This window comes from Rhineura floridana, chromosome 11 (assembly GCF_030035675.1).
Source record: "Rhineura floridana isolate rRhiFlo1 chromosome 11, rRhiFlo1.hap2, whole genome shotgun sequence".
Classification (NCBI taxonomy): Eukaryota; Metazoa; Chordata; class Lepidosauria; order Squamata; family Rhineuridae; genus Rhineura; species Rhineura floridana.
In genome coordinates, this window is record NC_084490.1 from 72,823,601 (window position 1) to 72,844,927 (window position 21,327).

General features: G+C 44.5%; 1 protein-coding gene across 2 annotated transcripts in view; it reads right to left on the reverse strand.

The window, feature by feature from the left end:
- Window positions 1–21,327, reverse strand: part of COL15A1 (collagen type XV alpha 1 chain) — a 285,344-nt gene that overhangs the window by 20,106 nt on the left and 243,911 nt on the right. The window contains exons 35-41 of one of the 2 annotated variants that reach the window (XM_061591221.1): window positions 19,117–19,218; window positions 17,127–17,271; window positions 12,308–12,369; window positions 8,243–8,371; window positions 8,016–8,075; window positions 6,969–7,028; window positions 4,259–4,444 (exon numbers count right to left, since the gene is read on the reverse strand). In XM_061591221.1, the coding sequence (XP_061447205.1) occupies window positions 4,259–4,444; window positions 6,969–7,028; window positions 8,016–8,075; window positions 8,243–8,371; window positions 12,308–12,369; window positions 17,127–17,271; window positions 19,117–19,218 (744 nt within the window). Of the gene's footprint in view, window positions 1–4,258; window positions 4,445–6,968; window positions 7,029–8,015; window positions 8,076–8,242; window positions 8,372–12,307; window positions 12,373–17,126; window positions 17,272–19,116; window positions 19,219–21,327 lie in introns of both variants that reach the window. The other variant, XM_061591220.1, reaches the window with a different exon arrangement.

The following is a 21,327-nucleotide window of genomic DNA, read 5'->3' on the forward strand; positions in this document are numbered from 1 at the left end:
GTCTATTAAGAAAAAAATTGAATAGACCCCCGATTTCCTCTACGAGGGAACTAGTGGCTCTATCACCTGAATGTTCAGCAGGTGCTGTATGGCTTCCAGGTAATGCCAGTGTTTCTCCAGTTTTTGAGATGTTGGGGTGGGCAGAAACCGGTTGTGTGGAACTTGAACGAACTCTATAGCATATCCCATGGACACCATGTCCAGCACCCAGTTGTCCAAGGTGATGTCTCTCCAGTGGGGGGTGAACTCTATAACCCTTGCTCCCACCCCGCAAGAGACCTCTGAGCACCGCCAGTCAGGAGACGGGGGCCTTTTGGGCACCCTTCTGGGGCCTCCCTGAGGAGAAGGAGGCACCACCCGATTTAGTGGAGGAAGCGTGTGCACCCCCTCTGTCTTGTCTGCCCCAGCAAAGCCTGTTAGAAGACTGGCTTCTAAATCTGGAGGGCTGCCTTGAGGAACGAAAAAACTGGTTCTGTCTGTCCTTCCGTTCCTCTTTTCTAGGGAGTGCTTTCTTTTTGTCTCTAGCTTCCACCAGGTGAGCCTCAAGGGGTTTACCAAATAACTTGGAACCAAAGAAGGGTAGGGCAGTGAGGCGAGTCTGTGACTCTGCATCCACTGCCCACTGCCTGAGCCAAATATTACGTCATGCCACAGTAGATGCTGCCATAGACCGTGCCGCGAATTGTAGGGCGTCCATGGATGCATCAGCAGACAGAGCTGAGGCATACACCATTTTATTTAAACCATCCTTTACGAATTTTGGGATGTTGTCCCTTGCACCCAACTCTTCTGCCCACATAAAGTCCGCCCTGGGAAAAACTGAGGAATTGGTTGCAGCCCTAAAGCCGACTGCACATGCTTCAAAACACATGCGAAGAGCCCCTTCGACCTTCTTATCGCATTGGTCCTTAGGCCCCCCTCCCCTCTGCTGGGATCACTGCCGAGCATGCAAGGGCGGCAATAGGCGGGTCCACTGTGGGAAAACGTAGCCACGCCATGATCCTGTCAGCAAAGACGTAATGCTTCTTTGCCCTCTTACCAGGCAGTTTTGATTTGCATGGTGATGACCATTCTGCATCCCACACGTCATCAAATGCTTAAGGGAAAGGAACAGTAACCTGCCTTGTGTCCATTGAAGTGAACGCCTTTTTTGCTCCTGCCAAAGCTGACTGGGTGGGTGCGTTGCTACCCACCTTGGTCTCTGGCAGTTGCAGCACTCTGCATGCCTTCAATAGGGGGGGTGTAAAACCTCTGGGGGGAAGAGCCTAGGTTGCGTCTGGGTCACCTCCATGTCCTCGCCTGACAGCTCCCTCTCTTCCCTGTCCAGCTCAAGCGGATCTTCAGAGTCAGACAGTGCCACCTGTTGGTCAGTGACCTGCCTGGGCAACTGTGCCTGCGCCTGCCGTGCCTGAGCCATCTGGGATGTGGGGTCTGCGTGGGTCTGAGCAGGTGAGCGGCTCATTACTCCCCCTCCCCAGTCCGCTGCGTCCAGGGGGATCCTTGTCACCTATTGAGGCTCTCTTAGCTCACCCACTATGTGTCATCTGAGGGGGAGGAGGTGTGCCCCCCCCGACTGGTGACTGGATTAGAGAGGGAAGAAGATCTGGAATGGCTGTGTCGCGATGGTGAACTGCCATGTTCGTCCTCCCTGCTAGAGTCACTGGAGGGAGATAAGCACCTCCGCTTTACCTTATGGTAATGCTTCTTCGAGTGTCTGCGCCGCTTACGTTTAAGGGCATGTTGGAGAGAACCACTGATTTCAGAAGCAATAAGCTCCTTAACCCAAGTCATGAACTTGGGAGACGGGGGGGGGGCTTCCATACCTTCTTCCAGAAGATTCATCCCCCCGCTGTCCCCGCACGAGGATGGAGAAAACACAGGCTGTGCAGTTGCTGAGCCTTGTTCCTGTGGCTCCCTGAGGTCCGCCGTCTCCCCCACATGACACAGCTCTTGGCAGGAGGGCAAGGAAGAGGTGGGCGAGGCCATAACATGGCGGTCTTGATACTCCTGCGCTTAGAGAAAAGTGGGGGGGGAACCGCTGCGATGGCGGCGCCGCTCAACCCCCTGCTGAGTAGCGATTGCCGAAGTCAAAACAATTAACCCCCTGGCCACGTGTCGCTCTCCTTATTCTTCCCGGGGAGGTGGGGGGTGAGCCTGAAGCCGCGATCCCGCTAGGTATGTGCGTTGCGGAAACGTGGCTCCACAGAGCCAAGGGGACAGACTCCCCTCCAAGTGGCTGCTGCTGCTGCTAAAATGCTGCTGTTGCTAGCCGCGCTCTGCTCATGCCTCAAACTCCCGCCCAACCTCCCAAACCCCAGACCCACGGGGTGAAGGCGGGGGAGGGGGAGAGAGAACAGACGGGAAATGAGTTGGAAGATGGTAAGGAGAGGAGAGCTGAGTTAAGGGTGATAGGAAAGGTAAAAACACTAAAAGACTGAAGAAGGAAAAGCTCTGAAAGTAGAGAAGAGAAAAAACACCCGACCTTCCCTGACCACAGGCAGGGCCAGTCTGGGGAGGGGGACAACTCCTCCCCCTGGAGAGGAGACCAAGAAGCTTAGAGACCCTGCCTGTCACAGCCAGTAGGAGGAGTCATCCCTAACCAGGAATGTCCTCCAGCCCTATCTAGAAAATGTTCCAATTTCTATAACAGTCCACATCTACGAAGCCAGATAATGTTGTGGCTTTCCCCACCCTGCTCTTCCACAGGTCCCATCACCTGTGGTGTGAATGTAGATGTGAGCAAACGTGGCTTTCATTTTGTTCCACAAAGAATGGGGCAAAATGAGGAGCACAGAAGGATGGCAGTGCTCAACTTCCATACATGGTTGGACTGGCTGGTCTATGACCAAAATAAAAATTATTCATTCATTCATACATGGTTGGAGGCTATAAGCCAGCCACCTCCCCATACAATTCCAAGTACCACATCATAAGCCAGGGGCAGGGAAACCTTTACAGCTCAAGGACCACTTTCCATTGTGGGGAACCTTCTAGGGGCCACATACCAGGCAGGGACAGATGAAAAGGGGCCAACGCAATGGATGTTACCTTTGTATAGTAGGCTACATTCAACACACATGTACACATCCCACACATCTCTCCATCCTCCTTCTAGGCAGGCAAGAGGCATTACAACAGCTCAAGGACACATTACAGCCAGGCAAAAGAACTCAAGGAGGGTGCAGTTTGTAAGAGTCCTTGGTAAGAGTCCTGAGATCAAAAAAAGCCTGGATGGCTGCATTTGGCCCCTAGACCTGAGGTTCCCCACCACTGTCATAATCTTTGAAATAACTAGTTTGCAATTCCTGTGAAACTAATGGACAGGGACACTGGCAGCGAAAGTCAGCAGGTACAGTCAGAAAATGGGATACTACCATAACATTTACAGCACAAAATATTCTTGGCCCATATTTTCAGAATACTGCAAGAGAGGTGTACGGGGTGCAGTTCTTAATTTTGAAAAGAGAAGTCCCAGGACTGACTTGTATAGGATCCCTGCCATCTGCTCTGGAAGAAAACCCTGCTCATTATTCTAAGTGTGTGGGGACAGACTACTGTGGCTCAGTTGCTCAGATGTTCTTCCCTTTATTACATGATAACTTAAAACTGTTCCTTTAATGAATGGACACAATCACAGGGGGGAGATAATGCTAAATGGGCATAGTTAAAGGAAACAGGTAGGCTGCAAGACAAGGATCAACAGTACCTGTAAGCAGGGATGGGGGAGGAATTCAATTCAGTTCACATTTAAAAGCAAACTTACCTAATTCACATTTTCCAAAACAATATGTGAACCAAAACCCAGCCATCCTTCAAAATTCAAACTTCTCTGAATTTTGCTATGCAGTTCTTCAACCCAGTAATGTTTACAAAAATGAATATATAAGATTAAAATCTGCATATAAATGCATATATTCAAACAAATTTATTATATCAGGCAAACAACGGCAAAAATGTGTATCTTAGGAAAACTGCATTAAATTTTGGATATTAGGACAAATTCGTATTATAATTCTGATGAATGTTCAGGAGGACTTTTTTAAAAGAAAAATTGAGAACTGGTATGGAAATGTGGAGAACTGAAGACTGGAACAATGAGAAACTGAGAGAAACCAAAATTGACAGATTCTCCCATCTCTAACTGTAAGAGATGTTTCTTCTACTTATATTTGTGGGGCATAATCTATCATTGTATTTCCAGTGCATGGCACACACATGTAGAGGTGCGTTTCAGAGAGCAAAGGGAACAAAATCTTACCTTAAGATTAACTATGGGCAAATGATACCGGTCTGCTTTCCTGACAACTGTCAAGAGATCTTGCAGATGTGAAGACACAAAAGCTCTGTACGTTGAGATTAACCCAGCAGCCCGAGCTTGTTGAAAGCACTGGTAGTCAGCTCGCATGTCACCAGAAAATGGAGAGTTCAAAGCCACCAGATGAAGCTGCAAAGTAAAGAATGTAAACAACTGCTACTGCCGTGCAGGAAGAGGCTTGGAGGTCATGAAGGCTCTAGCAGTGATTAGCTATGCTGTGTTAATGTCACAGTAGACCACATCAGGCAGATTCCTCTGGCTTTTCAGACCTAGGCCACATTCACACCACACATTTATTCCACTATTATTCCACTTTAAACAGACATGGTTTCCCCCAAAGAATCCTGGGAAGTGTAGTTTGTGAAGAGTGCTGAGAATTGTTAGGAGATCCCTATTCCCTTCACAGAGCTACAATTCCCATAGTCCTCTGGGATGAGGAAATGACTGTTAAACCACACTGAGAATTGTAATTCTGTGAGGAGAATAGGAGTCTCCTAACAGGTTTCAACATCCTTCACAAACTACACTTCCCAGGATTCTTTGGGAGAAGCCATGACTGTTTAAAGTGGAATAATCGTGGAATGTGTAGTGTGAATGTGGCCCTACAGAGAAGCAGAGGAGGCAAAAGGACCTAGGGAAGGAGGGTAGGAGAAATAAGAGTCTAGGCCATGGGAAGGGTGGCATGGAGCACTCTTGAAGAAAGAGTGGTCCAAAAGAATGAAGGGAGGAACAAGGAGATGAACTAGAGAGGGGAAGGGTGGGAGAAAATATGCAGAAGAGAAAGGTATTTCATGGAGGTGCTAAGATCAGGAAATTCAGATATCAGTTTGAAACTGTCAGCCAAATCTTTGGCTGTAGGCCTCTAATTATTTTTTAAAGTTATAATATCTGCTACTCTGTTCTTCTACAAATAACATCAGATGCCCTTGAATATAAGGTGAAAAACCTGGTGGGAATATTTATATTCCAAACAAGAATATTTAGACTTACCCATAATAAAAAAATATTTTCACCAGCACAGCACAGACTGAAAGCAGTTTCAAGCTTCACAGCTGCCCGTAGCAGACACGTATTCATGTTTTCATGTAGTGCTTACTACTAATGCGAAGCTCTACTTAGCAGGGAAACTTTCTTGGGTGCATGCCCCTGTTGCCTTGAAAAGAGCAGTGGTATGCTATGCCTAAAGAAGCCAGCCCTGGACCCCTTAGTATTGAACTATTACCGACCAGTTGCAAATACCCCCTTCCTAGGGTAGGGGGTGGAAAGGGTTATAGTGAGGCAGCTGCAGGCATTCTTGGATGACGCAGACTATCCAGACCCATTCCGGTCCGGGGTCAGGCCTTGCCATGGGACGGAGTCACCCTTGGTCACCCTAACTGATGACCTTTATCAAAAGCAGGACAAGGGGAGTGTGACCTTGCTTCCGTTTCTCAACCTCACTGTGCCTTTTGATACCATTGATACCATGGCTGCTGACACTCATAACTTCTTAATTGGGAGATCCTGGACCGATGTCTGGATGCAGTCATAGGATGGATGAAGAAAAATAAACTATGCCTGAATTTCAGCGAGACTGAGGCACTGTGGACGAGTAACTCCTGTGTCTGAGAAACAGGCCAACTGCCTGCCCTGGATGGGGTTGTACTACCCCTGAAAGAGCAGCTATGCAGTTTTGGGGGGGGTGCTTCTAGTTCAAGCTTTGACACTTGAGGCCCAGAGAGCCTCGGTAGCTAGAAGTGCCTTCTACCAGGCCTGGTGGTTACAACAGCTGTGACTGTTTCTGGACCAGGACAGCTTGACCACATGAAGGCAGGCATTGGTGAGTTTGAGAATGAATTACTGCAATGTGCCCTAGGTGGGGCTTCCCTTGTGCTTGGTCTGGAAACTGCAGCCAGTTCATAATGCAGCAGCATGGTTTCTAACAGAAGTGTGACTCAGCATATAACACCACTGCTCAGAGATCTGCACTGGCTGCTGATTTGTTACCGGTTCAAGGTGTTACTATTAGTATATAAATCCCTTAACAGCTTGGGACCAGTTTACTTGAAAGATTGCTTTACCCCATATATGCCCACTCAGCGTCTTCAATCTGGAGAACTGGTACTTTTACAAGTGCCACATAATGTTTGTTCTGCACTTGTAAGAAACCAATCTTTTAGTGTGGCAGCTCCTACACTCTGGAAATCCCTGCCCATTGACATTGGTCAAGTGCCTTCCCTGTATACTTTTCAGTACCTGCTAAACTCTTTTCTGTTTAGGCAAGCCTATCCAGACATGTAAAGATGTGTATTTTAATCTGCAATTTTAGCTTAGAATGTATACTTGTAACCGTTGATTTTATTTATTTTGCTTTTTATAAACTTGGTTTTTTTAATGTTGACTTTTATTGGCAATTTTTATATATATATTATATTCTTTGTAAACCACTTAAAGGTTTTATTTACAGTTGGGGAAATGAACTTTTATGGGAAATTCACTTTCCTGCAACCAAGCCAGAAAGCATAACACTGACTAATGACTCCACTCATTGTGGTGAACTACACCAACTTTTCTTGGGATGTATCCTGGTAAGAAAAATAGTGCAGACATGCCCTTTATCTGCATACAGGCCAACCACACCAGCCATAAAGCACAAGACAAGCCTCCTACTTACGCTTGGCCTTCCACTGTCAGTACTTGAAGCTGGAATTGGTGCTGGAAGGGGTTGAAATCCCTATTAGTTTAACACACAACAAAATAAAGCATTAAATGAGAGAAAACAAGAGTAAAGCCTGGATTTGCAACTCATATGACACACATAGATATTAGTAAAGTAAATCTCAGCCCTCAATCTTATCCCTCAACATCTATATCAGGCAAGGTCTTTTTTTTTAAAAAAAAATCATCAATAGCACTTGCATTTTTATCTTTCGCCTTGCCAAAATGAAATCATTAACATTTAAAAAACAAATACAAAACTGCTCCAAGAACTGTGAGAAGAGAGGTACTAGACAAAATATGCTTACCATGGCTGGGTTTTTCCCCATTCAAACTGAAATATTCTAGAACCTACAGTACTACAGTAGGGCCCTGCTTCACGGCGTTCCGCTTTAAGGCGTTCCGCTGATGCGGCGCCTTTCATTTTCAATTTTAAAGGGTTTTTTTCCCTTTTGCGACGTTTTGCACCGCTTTCGCATCATTTTTGCGTGACGCGGCCCATTAAAGTCAATGGGGTACCGCTTTATGGTGTTTTCCGCTTTACGGTGGGGGTCTGGAACAGAACCCGCCGTATAAGCGGGGCCCTACTGTAGTTTTTCCTCCAGGAAAAAAAGGCTGTTTACAGAGCTGTGGAGTAGCTATAAGACTGCTTCACTTGCTCTTAGAATGTTACATCTGCCTTCATTCCTAAGGAGATACCTATGCTGTAGATGGCAGCAATTCCCATATTGAAATAAGAATCAAACCATAGCAACCAGTATAATTGCATATTGCGGATGAATACATCAGTGGATGTACACATGATTAACCCAATTTCCACTTATCCCTACCTCTTCGAAGGTCAGTGAAATTGGGCCAATGTTGCATAAATTCCTATATTCATTCACTAGATTATCATATTACTATGAATAGGGAGATTGGAGCACTGAAAATATAAGTTATTATGGGGTCAGTCAGCATCGGAAACAGCGCTTCTTAATCAGAAAACTGTTTTAACACTTACTAGGCTTGAAATTGCTGGAGGTGGGGGACTGTCAGCAGGGATGGGAACCAGTTCACCAAGCTGAGATAAAACACAAAGTGAAACAGAAACAAGAACAGAAGCAATGATGAACTTTATGGAAGAAATATGCATTCATTTAAGGCTCCAAAGCATTCCTTTCAATAACAAAGGAGATGACAAATCTTTTGAATGGAAGATGAGCTACATGATCTAGAATCAACTATTACCTGCAGTTTTTTCCATCCACCTTGAGTACGGATAAATACCTCACTGGTTTCACTAAGATAGATCAATGTGCCTTCTGACACTAAGTGAACATTTTGTAGCATAGAGTCAACATTTCTAAGTCTTGTGACCTGTCAAGAGAAAACCATTAATTGAACAAATAAAATTAATTGATCAAATAAAAAGAATGGTCTATAAGAATGAAGTTTTTACTTGGTCAAGAAATAACCAGAAGTTCAGGAAATGTTATTTATTTTTAACAAATTACAACTTAACTGTTATGAATAATTAGTCATGGAGAATATTTATAATAGGAGGAGTCACAACTTAGTGAAAGCGTGCAGGCTTTAATAATGTCTCCAGTTAAATGGCGTCAGGGACGAATGCTGTGAAAATCCTTGGAGAGCCACTGCAAATCAGAACAGGCAGTCCTGGGTTAAATGGACCAACAGACTGACTCAGTATAAGGCAGTTTTATATTTTTTGTTAAAGGAAACAATAATCTTTCCCAATTTCTTAGATTCTTGCTACTGAATGAGATGGGCTGCATGTGTGTGTGTGTGTGTACATGTGCATGCTACTGGAACATATATTGAAGAAAGAAAAGAAGTTGTAGAGCACATGCTTTGCATACATAAGCTTTTAGATTCAAGCTCTAGTAAAAAGGAAAGATCTATGCTTACTTGAGAACTGCTGACATACTGGAAGAATCAGTAGTCTGGCTCAGTAATATCTTTCCTTTCTTCTATTTCTAGCTTTTGGTTAGGTTAGAATCTATCTATCTATCTGTCTATAACAAATATTGCTGCTACATTGGTATCAACTATCACTTTCAAAGGTTTTAAATGATGGGACTGAACTGCAGCGATTGACAAGAGGAATAATACTGTCCTTTGGCTTAGCTTGGTTTGTGTACTGTTGCAACCCTTCCAGATGAAGAGATGGCTTTTTGACAAGAGGACTAAACAGTAGTATTGGATTTTTAAGCATTATGCTATCCCAGATCAAAATACTTCATATTTAACTGTTACTGTTGTAAAGTTAATCAATAAAAATACATTGATTACATGTTACATGTTACCAAATTCTTCCAAGCTACACAGGAAGTGGATTGGACTGTGAAAGACCAACCCAAATTGTGTTTATATTTTGACAAATTTGTAGGGCAGTACAATATCTCAGAGAGGAGGTCAGGTCTCCTGCTCCTCTGGTGCATTCACTATAGCTGCCCAATTTCCCTGCTTTTTAAAGTTGGATAGAAATATCTGTGGGCTATAGGTATATTCTTAAACCGCAAGGTTTTTTGCCTATTAGTGAATTTCTCTGCTTTTTAATCAGGGAGGTAAGAAATGGGATCCTGTGCAAGTTTGCTGAGAATGGATTGATCATTTGCATGCTTATTGAGTTCAGTGGGATTTACTCCCATACAATCATGCTTAGGATAGGTAAAACTGCCCGGGAGGGAGGAAGGGCTGGAGTGGGCAGGGGAAGAGGAAGAAGGGTGAGGGAAGGGGAGGAGGAAGAGAGAGGAGAGGGGAAGGAGGGGAAAGGCAGGTCTGATAATTTGCATGCTTATTGAGTTCAGTGGGATTTACTCCTATGCAATTATGGTTAGGATAGGTAAAACTAACCATGGGGGAGAAGGAGGGGGAGGAGGAAGGAGAAGGAGCAGACTGGAGGGAGGCAAAGGAAGGGGGAGGGGAGGGCAGGCTTGATCATTTGCATGCTTATAGAGTTCAATCATGCTTAAGATAGGTAAAACTGACCATGGGGAGAAGTGGGGAGGGGGAGGAGGGGTTGGGAGGGGGTGGGGAGGGGGTGAGGAGGGAAGGGGCAAGAGGGAGGAGGAAGGAGAAGGGAGGGTGGGTTTGATAATTTGCATACTTTTTGAGTTCAATGGAATTTATTTCTGTGCAATCATGTTTGAAAATGGAAAGGGACTGCCTTCAAGTCGATCCCAACTTATGTTGACCCTATGAATAGGGTTTTCATGGTAAACGGTATTCAGAGGTGGTTTTACCATTGCCTTCCCCTGAGGCTGAGAGGCAGTGACTGGCCCAAGGTCACCCAGTGAGCTTCATGGTTGTGTGGGGATTCGAACCCTGGTCTACTAGGTCGTAGTAAAACACTGACCTGGGGGAGAGGCAGGGAGGGTAGGAGGAGGGGGAGGAGATTGGATGGGTGGGCACTGGGCAGAGGGGAAGCCCCTTTCGTTTCCAAAAGGAAAACATTGTGAACAGTATCATTGCTTTTCAGCATGTTCTCCACCTTCTTATTCTATAGCAGGCACATGTAGTCTCCTACCCAAATTCAAACCAAAGCTGTCCCTGGCCACATCCACACCACGTCTTTATTTCACTTTGGACAGTCATGGCTTCTCTCAAAGAATCCTGGGAAGTGTAGCTAGTGAAGTGCTGAGAGTTGCTAGGAGACGCCCTGTCCCACTCACAGACCTTCAATCAGAGCAGCTGACTGTTAAACCAGTCTGGCCACTGGAGCTCTGTCAGTGGAATAGGAGTCTCCTCGCAGCAACCTTCACAAACTACACTTCCCAGGATTCTTTGGGGGAAGCCATAACTGTTTCAAGTGAAATCAAAGTCTGGTGTGGGTATGGCCCCCTGATTAGGCAAGCCCAGCAGCTGTGAGCCTGGCTTTTGGAGCACTGACAGTTGGTTATTGCTGAGCAGTCCCAACACTATCATTCAGTTCAATGCAAAAAATTTAAATTAATTAAAAATCAGCCACACATTTTTTCAACTTTTAAACTGCAGAAGGTGAAGGTCAGAGTATGGGACAAGGTCAGTAATAGGATTACCGGTATCCTGCGTACATGGCTGATTTTAATGAAGTTCAACAGATTATGAGAACTCTGACAGAAAAAAGTCCAAACGGGGTCTGGGTTTCTCTCTCTCTCTTTTTAGACTTTGAACTCTTTATTCTCTCTGACTGTTTTGTGTATTGCCATGAAAATTTAGAGGATTGTTAAGCAAGCGTTTCTGAGTTCAGCATGGTATGTTTTGTAAGGTTTTGTTTTGAAATGAGCTTATGGGAAGCATCAGAATGGCTTGGGGGTATTTTCAATTTAACATTGAGGAATGTGAAAAATCTGTGCTGGCTATAGTATATAGCCACTCTCGTGGTTGTATAATTAATTAAAGGGATTTCTAACCCTCTTTCCATAATTCTCTCAAGGTGGTTCACAAAAACTTCATTAAAATTACAGAAACAATTTGCTGAGCAATCCTCCTAATTAAATGAGCAGCAGCAAAAACCTCAAGAACCAGCACATCAACCAAACATGAACTGAAATTTTAAAAAGTCATCAAGATTGTCTTAAATGCTAGTATTGAAGGGGCCAATAATATCTTCCTGTGGAGGAATTCCAAAGATGTTTGGCCACCACCAAAAAGGCCCCATCTATGGTACCTGCTAATCTAACAAATTACAATGGTGGGCCAGACAGCAGGACCTCTGAAGATGATTTTAACACTTGGCAGGTTTTTAGGTTCTTGTATAATATATGAAATCACCTACTTCGTCATTTCTTCAAAAACAGAATGATTTGGTTTCACCCCTGCAAATATTTGAATTATATGCTTCCTTAAAAAAAGTAACCAGAGTTATATGTTCGTTTGATTCTTCCTGGATGCAGGAGTTATATATGTTAAGATCAGACCTTTAGCTGTCCCTATGTAATACCTTGTGGGAGTGTGCCAGGTGGCCCGTGGGCTTGTGATATGAAGGAACTGATTGTATGAATACACTCAGCTGCCACAATTGGCATGTTCATAGCAGATCTTTTTTGAACTATTCTAGTAATATAAATTGCAGTTGCAGTGTATAGGCCCTGCCTGCTGGCAGTGGTTCATACAACAATGCTTTTGTTTAATCACTGTAAGCCTACCACGAGTCCAATGTGGCCCTCCAGATGATCATGTTGAAGCCACCAAGCATCTGTTCTGGGCATACCCATGGTCCATCTAACTTCCTTTATGGTCTGTATATTGATATTTCTATTGTGCTGAATGTTTTAGGAAGCTCTTAAAGAAATAGATACACACTCTTACCAAGTTCCTGGTCCCTGGTAATCCAGGTTCTCCAGGAGGCCCTGGTGGGCCTGGCACAGCTGCTGCTTAAAGAAAACAAAACCATGGTATATATTATTGTCTCTTTTAAAGAAGCTGAATATGTTACTGATTAAGTGGGAAATGTGTGGCCATCTTGCTTACAAGTTAAATATTAATTTATGACTGTTATGTTCCTTGAGTTCTGTTGCTTAAATTATTTCATCTGGAGATCTTGGCTATAGCCTTGGTGCAAACAGATTTGCATTAAGCTACAAAACAGGTGGTGGTGACTGGTGTTTTGACACCAGGGGTCTCTGGGAAAGTAACAGATATGGACTGACAGGGTCAAACTACATGTCTGGCAAAGCACCTGGGTCTTAGCACTTGGGTCTTTAAAAACTGGTGGAGAAAGATGCAATTTGGAAAGAACTTCACACTTTCCTTGCCTATACTTTCCTCCCCGGGCCCAGCTGTGGATGAGGAAAAAAAACAGCTTTGCTGGGGAGTGTAGGGGGAAAGTTGTGGTTGAAGAGAATGGTTAAGCTTTCCTCAGGTCCCTGGTGTTTCTCCATTTCAAATCATTCCATCTGTGCCATTTTTTTAGACATTTCACCTGCTACCAGGCCGGGGTCAAGGTTCTTGTACTAGTGTACAAAGGCCCAGTATACCTTAAGGACCATTTTACCCTGTATGTCCCAAGTCGATCACCAAGATCATCTTCAGGATCAGTATTAGTGGTCCCCCATGGGCCAGAAGTACAACTCATGTCAACGAGGAATCATACCTTCAGTGCTGTGGGCCCAACTTTATGGAACTCACTCCTACTGGAAGGTAGACAGGCCCTGCTGAGTTTCAGGTGCCTGGCTAACAAGTGTTTTATTGGGAGGCCTTGGCATCATGAATGCTTCTGTGATGTTTTAAATTTTCTTTTTTTTCTTTTTTGAGATTTTAAATTATTCATGTTTTAAATTTTTAAGATTTATGTTTTAAATTTTGTATATTGTATATTTTTATTGTGGTAAGCTGCTTGGAGATCTAGATGGTGAAAAGCAGAATATAATTTTTTAAAAAATAAATAAAATAAATATTTAACAGAGTCCTGGGTTCCCAGAATTGGATCTCTAGTTTGGCCCTTATTCAGCATGAAAACAGCAAATATATTGCTTTAAAAAAGAAAAAAGCTTCCAAAGATACTCCTCTCCCCATATTTGCTGTGTGGGTGGGGGAGAGTTCCATAATCACAAGGCTATGATCAAAAGGCCCTGCCTCTTGTACCTATTAGCCATAGCCAGGCCAGAGGGGAGGGCCTCAGTGGCTGCTCATGACCCACAGACTGTGCTTTAAAACTAGTAATTCATCTCCTAAGCTGGCTCACAGATGAAAAGGAGCTGTGAACAGAAGTCTCCTGCCTTTTAAATTTTATATATATGTATGTATGTTTCTCCCTGAATTAAAAGTGTGAGCCTTTCAGGATTAAGGATTTTTTTGTGTATATTGCTACACACCTAAATAAAAGATAAGACCATGTACAAATCTGCATAAACAAACTTCAAACCAGAATCTGGTTCAGTGCAAGCCTACAAAATCAGCCTGGCTGATTTATAAAGGTCTTTAATCTTGTAAGAATGTGTGCTATAAACCTTTAGCTTGAACTTCAGGTAAAAATTCTGCCTCAATAACAATGGATTAAGTATGCATACCGCAGCAAAGTAGGCCTTTGTGCTGGGCCAGAGAGACAGACTGGGAATTTTGTTGGTGTACCGCCCGCCCTGCTGCCCAACAAATTCCCTAACTGAGCTGACACAGGTAGTCTCGGAGGTATTGTTGCAGTCCCCCAGGCTTTTGGTACTGGGGGACTTCAACGTCCATGCCGAGACTGCTTTATCTGGGGCGGCTCAGGACTTCATGGCCTCCATGACAACCATGGGGCTGTCTCAGGTTGTTACTGGCCCAACGCATGTGTCGGGACATACTCTTGATTTGATCTTCGCCACTGGGCATGGAGATGGTGATCTGGTGGTTGGGGATTTGTCATCTACCCCATTGTCATGGACAGATCACCGCTTGCTGAAGTTTAGGCTCACAGCGGCCCTTTCCCTCTGCAAGGGTGGGGGACCTATTAAATTGGTCCGCCCCCAGAGACTAATGGATCCTGAGGGTTTCCAAAGGGCTCTGGGGGATTTTCCGACTGAGAAGACTGGCGCTCCTGTCGAAGCCCTGGTTGGATTGTGGAATACGGAGATGACCCGGGCAGTTGACACGATCGCTCCCATGCGCCCCCTCCTATGTAGAGCTCATACAGCTCCATGGTATACCGTGGAGCTGAGAGTGATGAAGCAAGAGAGGAGGAAGCTTGAGTGCAGATGGAGGCGAACTCCTGACGAATGCAATTATGCTTTGGTAAGTGCTTCTTCTAAGCGGTATATAGTAGCGGTGAGGGCAGCAAAAAAGAGATATTTTGCTGCCACAATTAAGGCATGTCTCTCCCGCCCGGCGGAGCTCTTTAAAATTGTACGAGGGCTTTTACATTCTGGCCCTCGGGATATTATGGATTCATCTGCAGCCTGCTGTGATGAGTTCGCGAGGCACTTCCAGGATAAGATCGCATGCATTCACCGGGACTTAGACTCCAATGTTATGGCAGTGAGATCCAATGAAGCATCCAGAACACGGTCCTGTCCTTATTTATTGGATGAGTTTCAGTCTGTACAGCTTGAGGATGTTGAAAAGATCCTTGGACTGGTGCGGGCGACTACATCTGTTCTGGACCCTTGCCCCTCTTGGCTGGTGAAAGCTGGCAGGACTGGAACCGCCGGCTGGGCCAAGGAGATAATAAACGCCTCTTTGAGAGAGGGAGTGGTCCCTGACTGCCTAAAAGAGGCGGTAGTGAGACTGCTCCTGAAGAAACCCTCTTTGGACCCAGATAACCTGAACAACTATAGACCTGTGGCGAATGTTCCGTTCTTGGGCAAGGTACTGGAACGGGTGGTTGCCGGCCAGCTCCAAGGGCTCTTGGATGACACTGATTATCTTGATCCATTTCAATCCGGTTTTAGGCCCGGTTTTGGCACTGAAACAGCCTTGGTCGCCCTGTATGATGACCTCTGTCGGGAGAGGGACAGGGGGAGTGTGACTCTGTTGATTCTCCTTGATCTCTCAGCTGCTTTTGATACCATCGACCATGGTATCCTTCTGGGAAGACTCACGGAGTTGGGAGTTGGGGGTACTGCTTGGCAGTGGCTCCGCTCCTACTTGGTGGGTCGTCACCAGAAGGTAGTGCTTGGGGAACATTGCTCGATACCCTGGACTCTCCATTGTGGAGTCCCGCAGGGATCGGTACTGTCCCCCATGCTTTTTAACATCTACATGAAGCCGCTGGGTGCAGTCATCAGGAGTTTGGGGGTGCGTTGTCATCAGTACGCTGATGACACGCAGCTCTATTTCTCGTTTTCATCCTCTTCAGGTGAGGCTGTTAACGTGCTAAACCGTTGCCTGGCCGCGATAATGGACTGGATGGGAGCTAACAGACTGAAGCTCAATCCAGACAAGACTGAGACGCTGTTGGTGAGTGCCTTCTCTGCTCAGATGGTGGATGTTCATCCTGTTCTTGACGGGGTTACACTCCCCTTGAAGGAACAGGTTCATAGCTTGGGAGTTATTTTTGATCCTTCCTTGTCTCTTGAGGCCCAGGTGGCCTCGGTGGCACGGAATGCTTTTTACCATCTTCGATTGGTAGCCTAGCTACGTCCCTATCTGGACAGTGACGACCTCGCCTCAGTTGTTCATGCTCTGGTAACTTCTAGATTGGACTACTGCAACGCGCTCTACGTTGGGCTGCCCTTGAAGACTGTTCGGAAACTACAGCTAGTCCAGAATGCAGCGGCCAGATTGTTGACGCGGACCAGAAGGTCCGCTCATATAACACCTGTTCTGGCCCGTCTGCACTGGCTTCCTATTTGTTTCCGGGCTAGATTCAAAGTGCTGGTTTTGACCTATAAAGCCCCACACGGCATGGGACGGCAATACCTGGTGGAACGCCTCTCCCAATATGAACCTACCCGTACACTGCGCTCAACATCTAAGGCCCTCCTCCGAGTACCATCCCATCGAGAAGCTCGGAGGGTGATGACTAGAACCAGGGCCTTTTCAGTGGTGGCCCCCGAACTGTGGAACAGTTTCCCCGATGAGGTGCGCCTGGCGCCGACGCTACTATCTTTTCGGCGCCAGGTGAAAACCTTTTTATACTCCCAGGCATTTTAAAGTGTATTTTAACAACATTTCTGTATTTTGGTCGTTGTTTGGTTCTTTATTTTTTGTTTGTTTTGTTTCTTGATTTATTGTATTTATTGTATTTATATATTATGCTTGTTTTTATCTTTTTGTACACCGCCCAGAGAGCCTTCGGGCTTAGGGCGGTATATAAATAAAATAAAATAAATAAATAAAATAAATAAAAGCTCAAGCAGCAATCTGTCATCTCTAAAGTGCCTCAATATACTTGGGCTAAACAGCTATCTATGTACTCAAGGGCTTGGTTGTGCTAACCTGTTCTTTCCTCTGAATGACAGACTTTCCTAAGACATCATAAACTATCTTCTCAGTTGCAAATCCATAGAGCATATGGGGGTTGTGGTGGAAGGTGATAGTTAAAAAAATGCAAATCAAATTTCTAGAATCCTCCCGAGTACAAGGAACTGGCTGTATTGTTCTTTGGATCCAGGCCTTCCTCCTCCACAATTCAGCCATCAAGCAGAGAAGGTAAAAGACTCGTAACCAAACATACAAGTACACCAGACAAAAAGGAGATAATATGAAATACCTGAGCCATAAATTGCTGGAGGCCCTGGCAGTCCTGGTGGCCCTGGGGGACCAGGAGGCCCAACTGGTCCAAACCCTGGAGGACCAGGTAATCCAGGTACCCCTGGAGGGCCTCTAGGCCCAACAACTGTATCTCCTTTTGGTCCCTATCAAAGAAAAAACACAGGCATTGGTAAACAGAACTATTTAATGTCCTGCCAAAGGGTTATAATGCAAAGAGTTATCACTATAGCAGCCTGAGGAATAACATTGATATCTACAGAGCACACTCTCAATCAGAACAATAGGCTCTTATATCCATAAAAGTAAAATATTTTCAGTGCTTTTGTGACTCAAACTTCTCTCCCCTGCCCCGTCTCCCATACAAAGACAAAGCCTCAATATGTGCGTCCTTGCTGCGCCGAGATTTCAAGTGAGTACCATTGTGTGAACGGACTGTAAAGCCTAGGTGTGGCTTTTCAGGAGTGGCTCTGAGAGACAGGATTAAGAAGAGATGGGGCTGCTAAACCTAGGCTGTGCAACTTCAGACTGCTGGTGGGAGGCTCATGTGTCTAGATGTTCTTACATGTCTTCTCCCTAATGTAATGCTTTTTAAGTGGAAGGGGGTTTTTTTCGGGGGGGGTACAGAGCATTCAGTCATGCAAGTCACTTTATCTGGAGTCTGAAATGATGCAACACAGGCAACATTTTACCACTGTAGTGAGAACTAGCTATGGTTGCTAAAATGAGATCCTGTCGGGTAACATCTTATGCATCTCCAAAAAAGAGGGGGAAAGAGGATGCCTATTTACATGAGCTAATTTATATGTGAAGATGCAAATTTAGAAATAATTTAAATACATCTCAGTTCAATACCTCTCACCATAGTGGGGATGACTGTGACCAAATGACCTGTGTGGCTGTCTACTCAGTCTATTCTCCAGGTGCTCACTGTTAATAGGCAAATTCAAGGCTCTTGCTGTCGCTAAAGGTTCTTTGTCTTTAAACTGGACTTGGGCCAGACAGCCCTTCAAGCAGAGTGGCCACCCTTCTGCTAAGCAGAACAGGTAACAGAGCTTATGGACTAGGGAAACTCTACACTGATAAATAGTGGAATGCTACTGCTACACGTTCTCAGTACATGTTTGCCAAAAAGGCCTAAATGATATATACACACACAGAGTCTTATGCACACATTTCTGGAAAATTTCCTTATCACTCAAAATGAAAAGGTGGGGGTGAGGTTATGAGCATCAGATATTATTATTATTATTATTATTATTATTATTATTATTATTATTATTATTATTATTATTATTTGATGTATATCCCGCTCTTCCTCCCAGCAGGAGCCCAGGGTGGCAAACAAAAGCATTAAAAACACTTAAAACATTATAAAAACAGACTAAAATACTTTAAAACAAAACATCTTTAAAAACATTTTTTAAAAAACTTTTAAAACAACATTTTTTTTTAAAAAAAATCCATATATATTTAAAGGTTCCAGACCAACCTCAAGGGCAGCCCCACATAGAGTGCATTACAGTAATCCAGCCTGGAGGTTGGACAACAGTGGTCAGGCTATCCCAGTCCAGAAATGGCCGCAGCTGTCTTATCAGCCGTAGCTGGTAAAAGGCACTCCTAGCCACTGAGGTCACCTGGGCCTCTAGCGACAAAGATGGATCCAGGAGCACCCCCAGACTACATACTTGCTCTTTCAGAGGGAGTACGGCCCCATCCAAAGCAGGCAACTGACCAATTATCTGATATGTAGGATTCTACATACACAGAGTGGTTGGTATTCCATTAAGTTTTACTCAAAGTAGATCCATTGAAATGAATGTACCTAAGTTAGTCATTGTGCCCATTCATTTCAATAGGTCTACTCTGAACATGACTAACATTGGATACAAACTATATACACTGTGTGGCCAGGTAGCCCCAATTTAAAAAATGGACATTAATAAATTAATAAATGATGAGATCATTTATTATGCAGAAGAAAACCTCACCACTGGTCCTGGTCTTCCAGGCAGTCCAGGAGGTCCTGACATAAAAAATCCTCCATTTGGTTCTCCTTTTTCTCCTTTAAGGCCAGTTTCTCCTTTCTCACCCTAAAAACAGAAAACGTAGTAACTTCACAGCCATACTACATAACCTAATGTTTACACACCCATGAGAATACTTTCTAGGCTACATACAAAGTTTTGAGTATGATTTACAGTATATTTTTGTATGTGATGATATAAAAGGAAGCGATGGTCCACTGTAGATCTAGAACTTTGAAAGCCTGATTGCTCATATTCCAGCATACTATGGTCACATCGACACCACATATTTAAAGCATATTTTCTTGGCCAAGGAAAAAAAAGGGAAGTTCTCCAGAGGGCATTCCAGAACCTTCAGGATACTATCAGCCCTGGAGTAGCAGGCATATCTTCTCCAGAGGGAAGGCCAATTCTGGCTTCCCAGACCAGACTGGAAGTGCAGAAGGAACCCCTCAACCTCTGCATTCACAAACAATAAGAACATATCACACAACAGGCAGGCACCAACCTGAACTAGTAATACAATATTGTAAGTAGAAAAGAGGAAATCAGATCCAGACTGAGGGACCTTCTTTGGAATCATCGCCTGGCACCTACCTTACCCATGTGCACAAGGCAGAAGCCAATTGAGGGTGACCTGGTTCTGCTGGAAGACACAGTGGTGGGTAGAATGCCCTCTGGGAGACACAGAAAACAGGAGTTCACAGTAAGAGACTTCTCTTTTACCTGTGGCTCCCAGAAGGCGTTCCGGAAACTTTGGGATGTAGAAGAGCACTACCATCCCATAGACCAGGAGCACTGGTTGTGATCTCTCCCTGCAGGGCCTTTCTGCTAAATGGTACAGCCACAACTGAGAACACACAAATCTTGTTAGCAAAGATATGGAGAGAAGCCCATGTGGCCTCCCAGGTCTCTCTATCTGGCCTCCTTTCTCCAGGCCACACACCTCACTGGCTACAGTTTGTGCCTCCTAAAGTGCTTTTGCCTGGCTGGAATGTGTCCTTGCTGTGAGATCATGTTTTTTGCTTGCCTGGATGGAGGGTAGAGAGCGGTGTGCATGTTTGTATTGAATCCTCTGACTTTCGCATGGCTAAAATGTAGCTTGCTATACAAAGGTAAGAGTCAAATCCATTGCTCTACCCACTTTTCTCTCTGGCTATGCCCACTTATTTTTCTGGCTCCACCCACCATTAGAATGTAGTCCTTGGAAGGTCACCCACCTCTAAGGGAATGGGCCATGACACTAGAAGGTGGCTGTTTTTCCAATGATTGTTGGGCAAGCACTATACAGTTGCAAGACTAACATGAACTCATGGGTGCTAACACCTTATTTCCTAAGAATTTGTCATAAATGGAGACAAATAACTTCTCTTTCTCAAAGAGGTCATATTGTCCATTAAAAAAAAGGAGTCCTAAGCACACAAAATCTTCACCAGCTCTGTGCTGGGAATACACAGTGCTCAGGCAGGAGCAAGATAAGACAGTTCCAGAGACCTGTGTGTGTGTGTTAAGGGCTTGGGGACACACAATTGATTTTGGTAAAGGTCAGATCAGTACAAAAAACACAGCTATGGATTTGATGACACACCCCTGCCCAGAATAGTGATGGCTCCAATTCCACAGTAATCGGATTTCCCATTGAATTAATTATAATTGCTGATTATATAGCCACAAGAGTGGCTGTATACTATAGTCAGCATGGATTTTTCACATTCCACAATGTTAAATTGAAAATACCCTCCCATGCTATTCTGATGCTTCCCATAAACTCATTTCAAAACAAAACCTTATAAAACTTATAGTCCTGAACTCAGAAACACTTGCTTAACAACCCTCTAAATTTTCATGGTGATGCACAGAACAGTCAGAGAGAATCGAGAGTTCAAAGTGTAAAAAGAGAGAGAGAAAAACCAGTCCCTTTTTGGACTCTTTTCTGTCAGAGTTCTCATAATTTGTTGAAATTATCTATGCTCAGAGGCACGTTACCAAATTCTTCCAAGCTACACAGGAGGTGGATTGGACTGTAAAAGACCAACCCAAATTGTGTTTGCATTTTGACAAATTTGTAGGGCAGTACAATATCTCAGCGAGGAGGTCTGGTCTCCTGCTCCCCTGGTGCATTCACTATAGCTGCCCAATTTCTCTGCTTTTTAAAGTTTGATAGAAATATTTGTT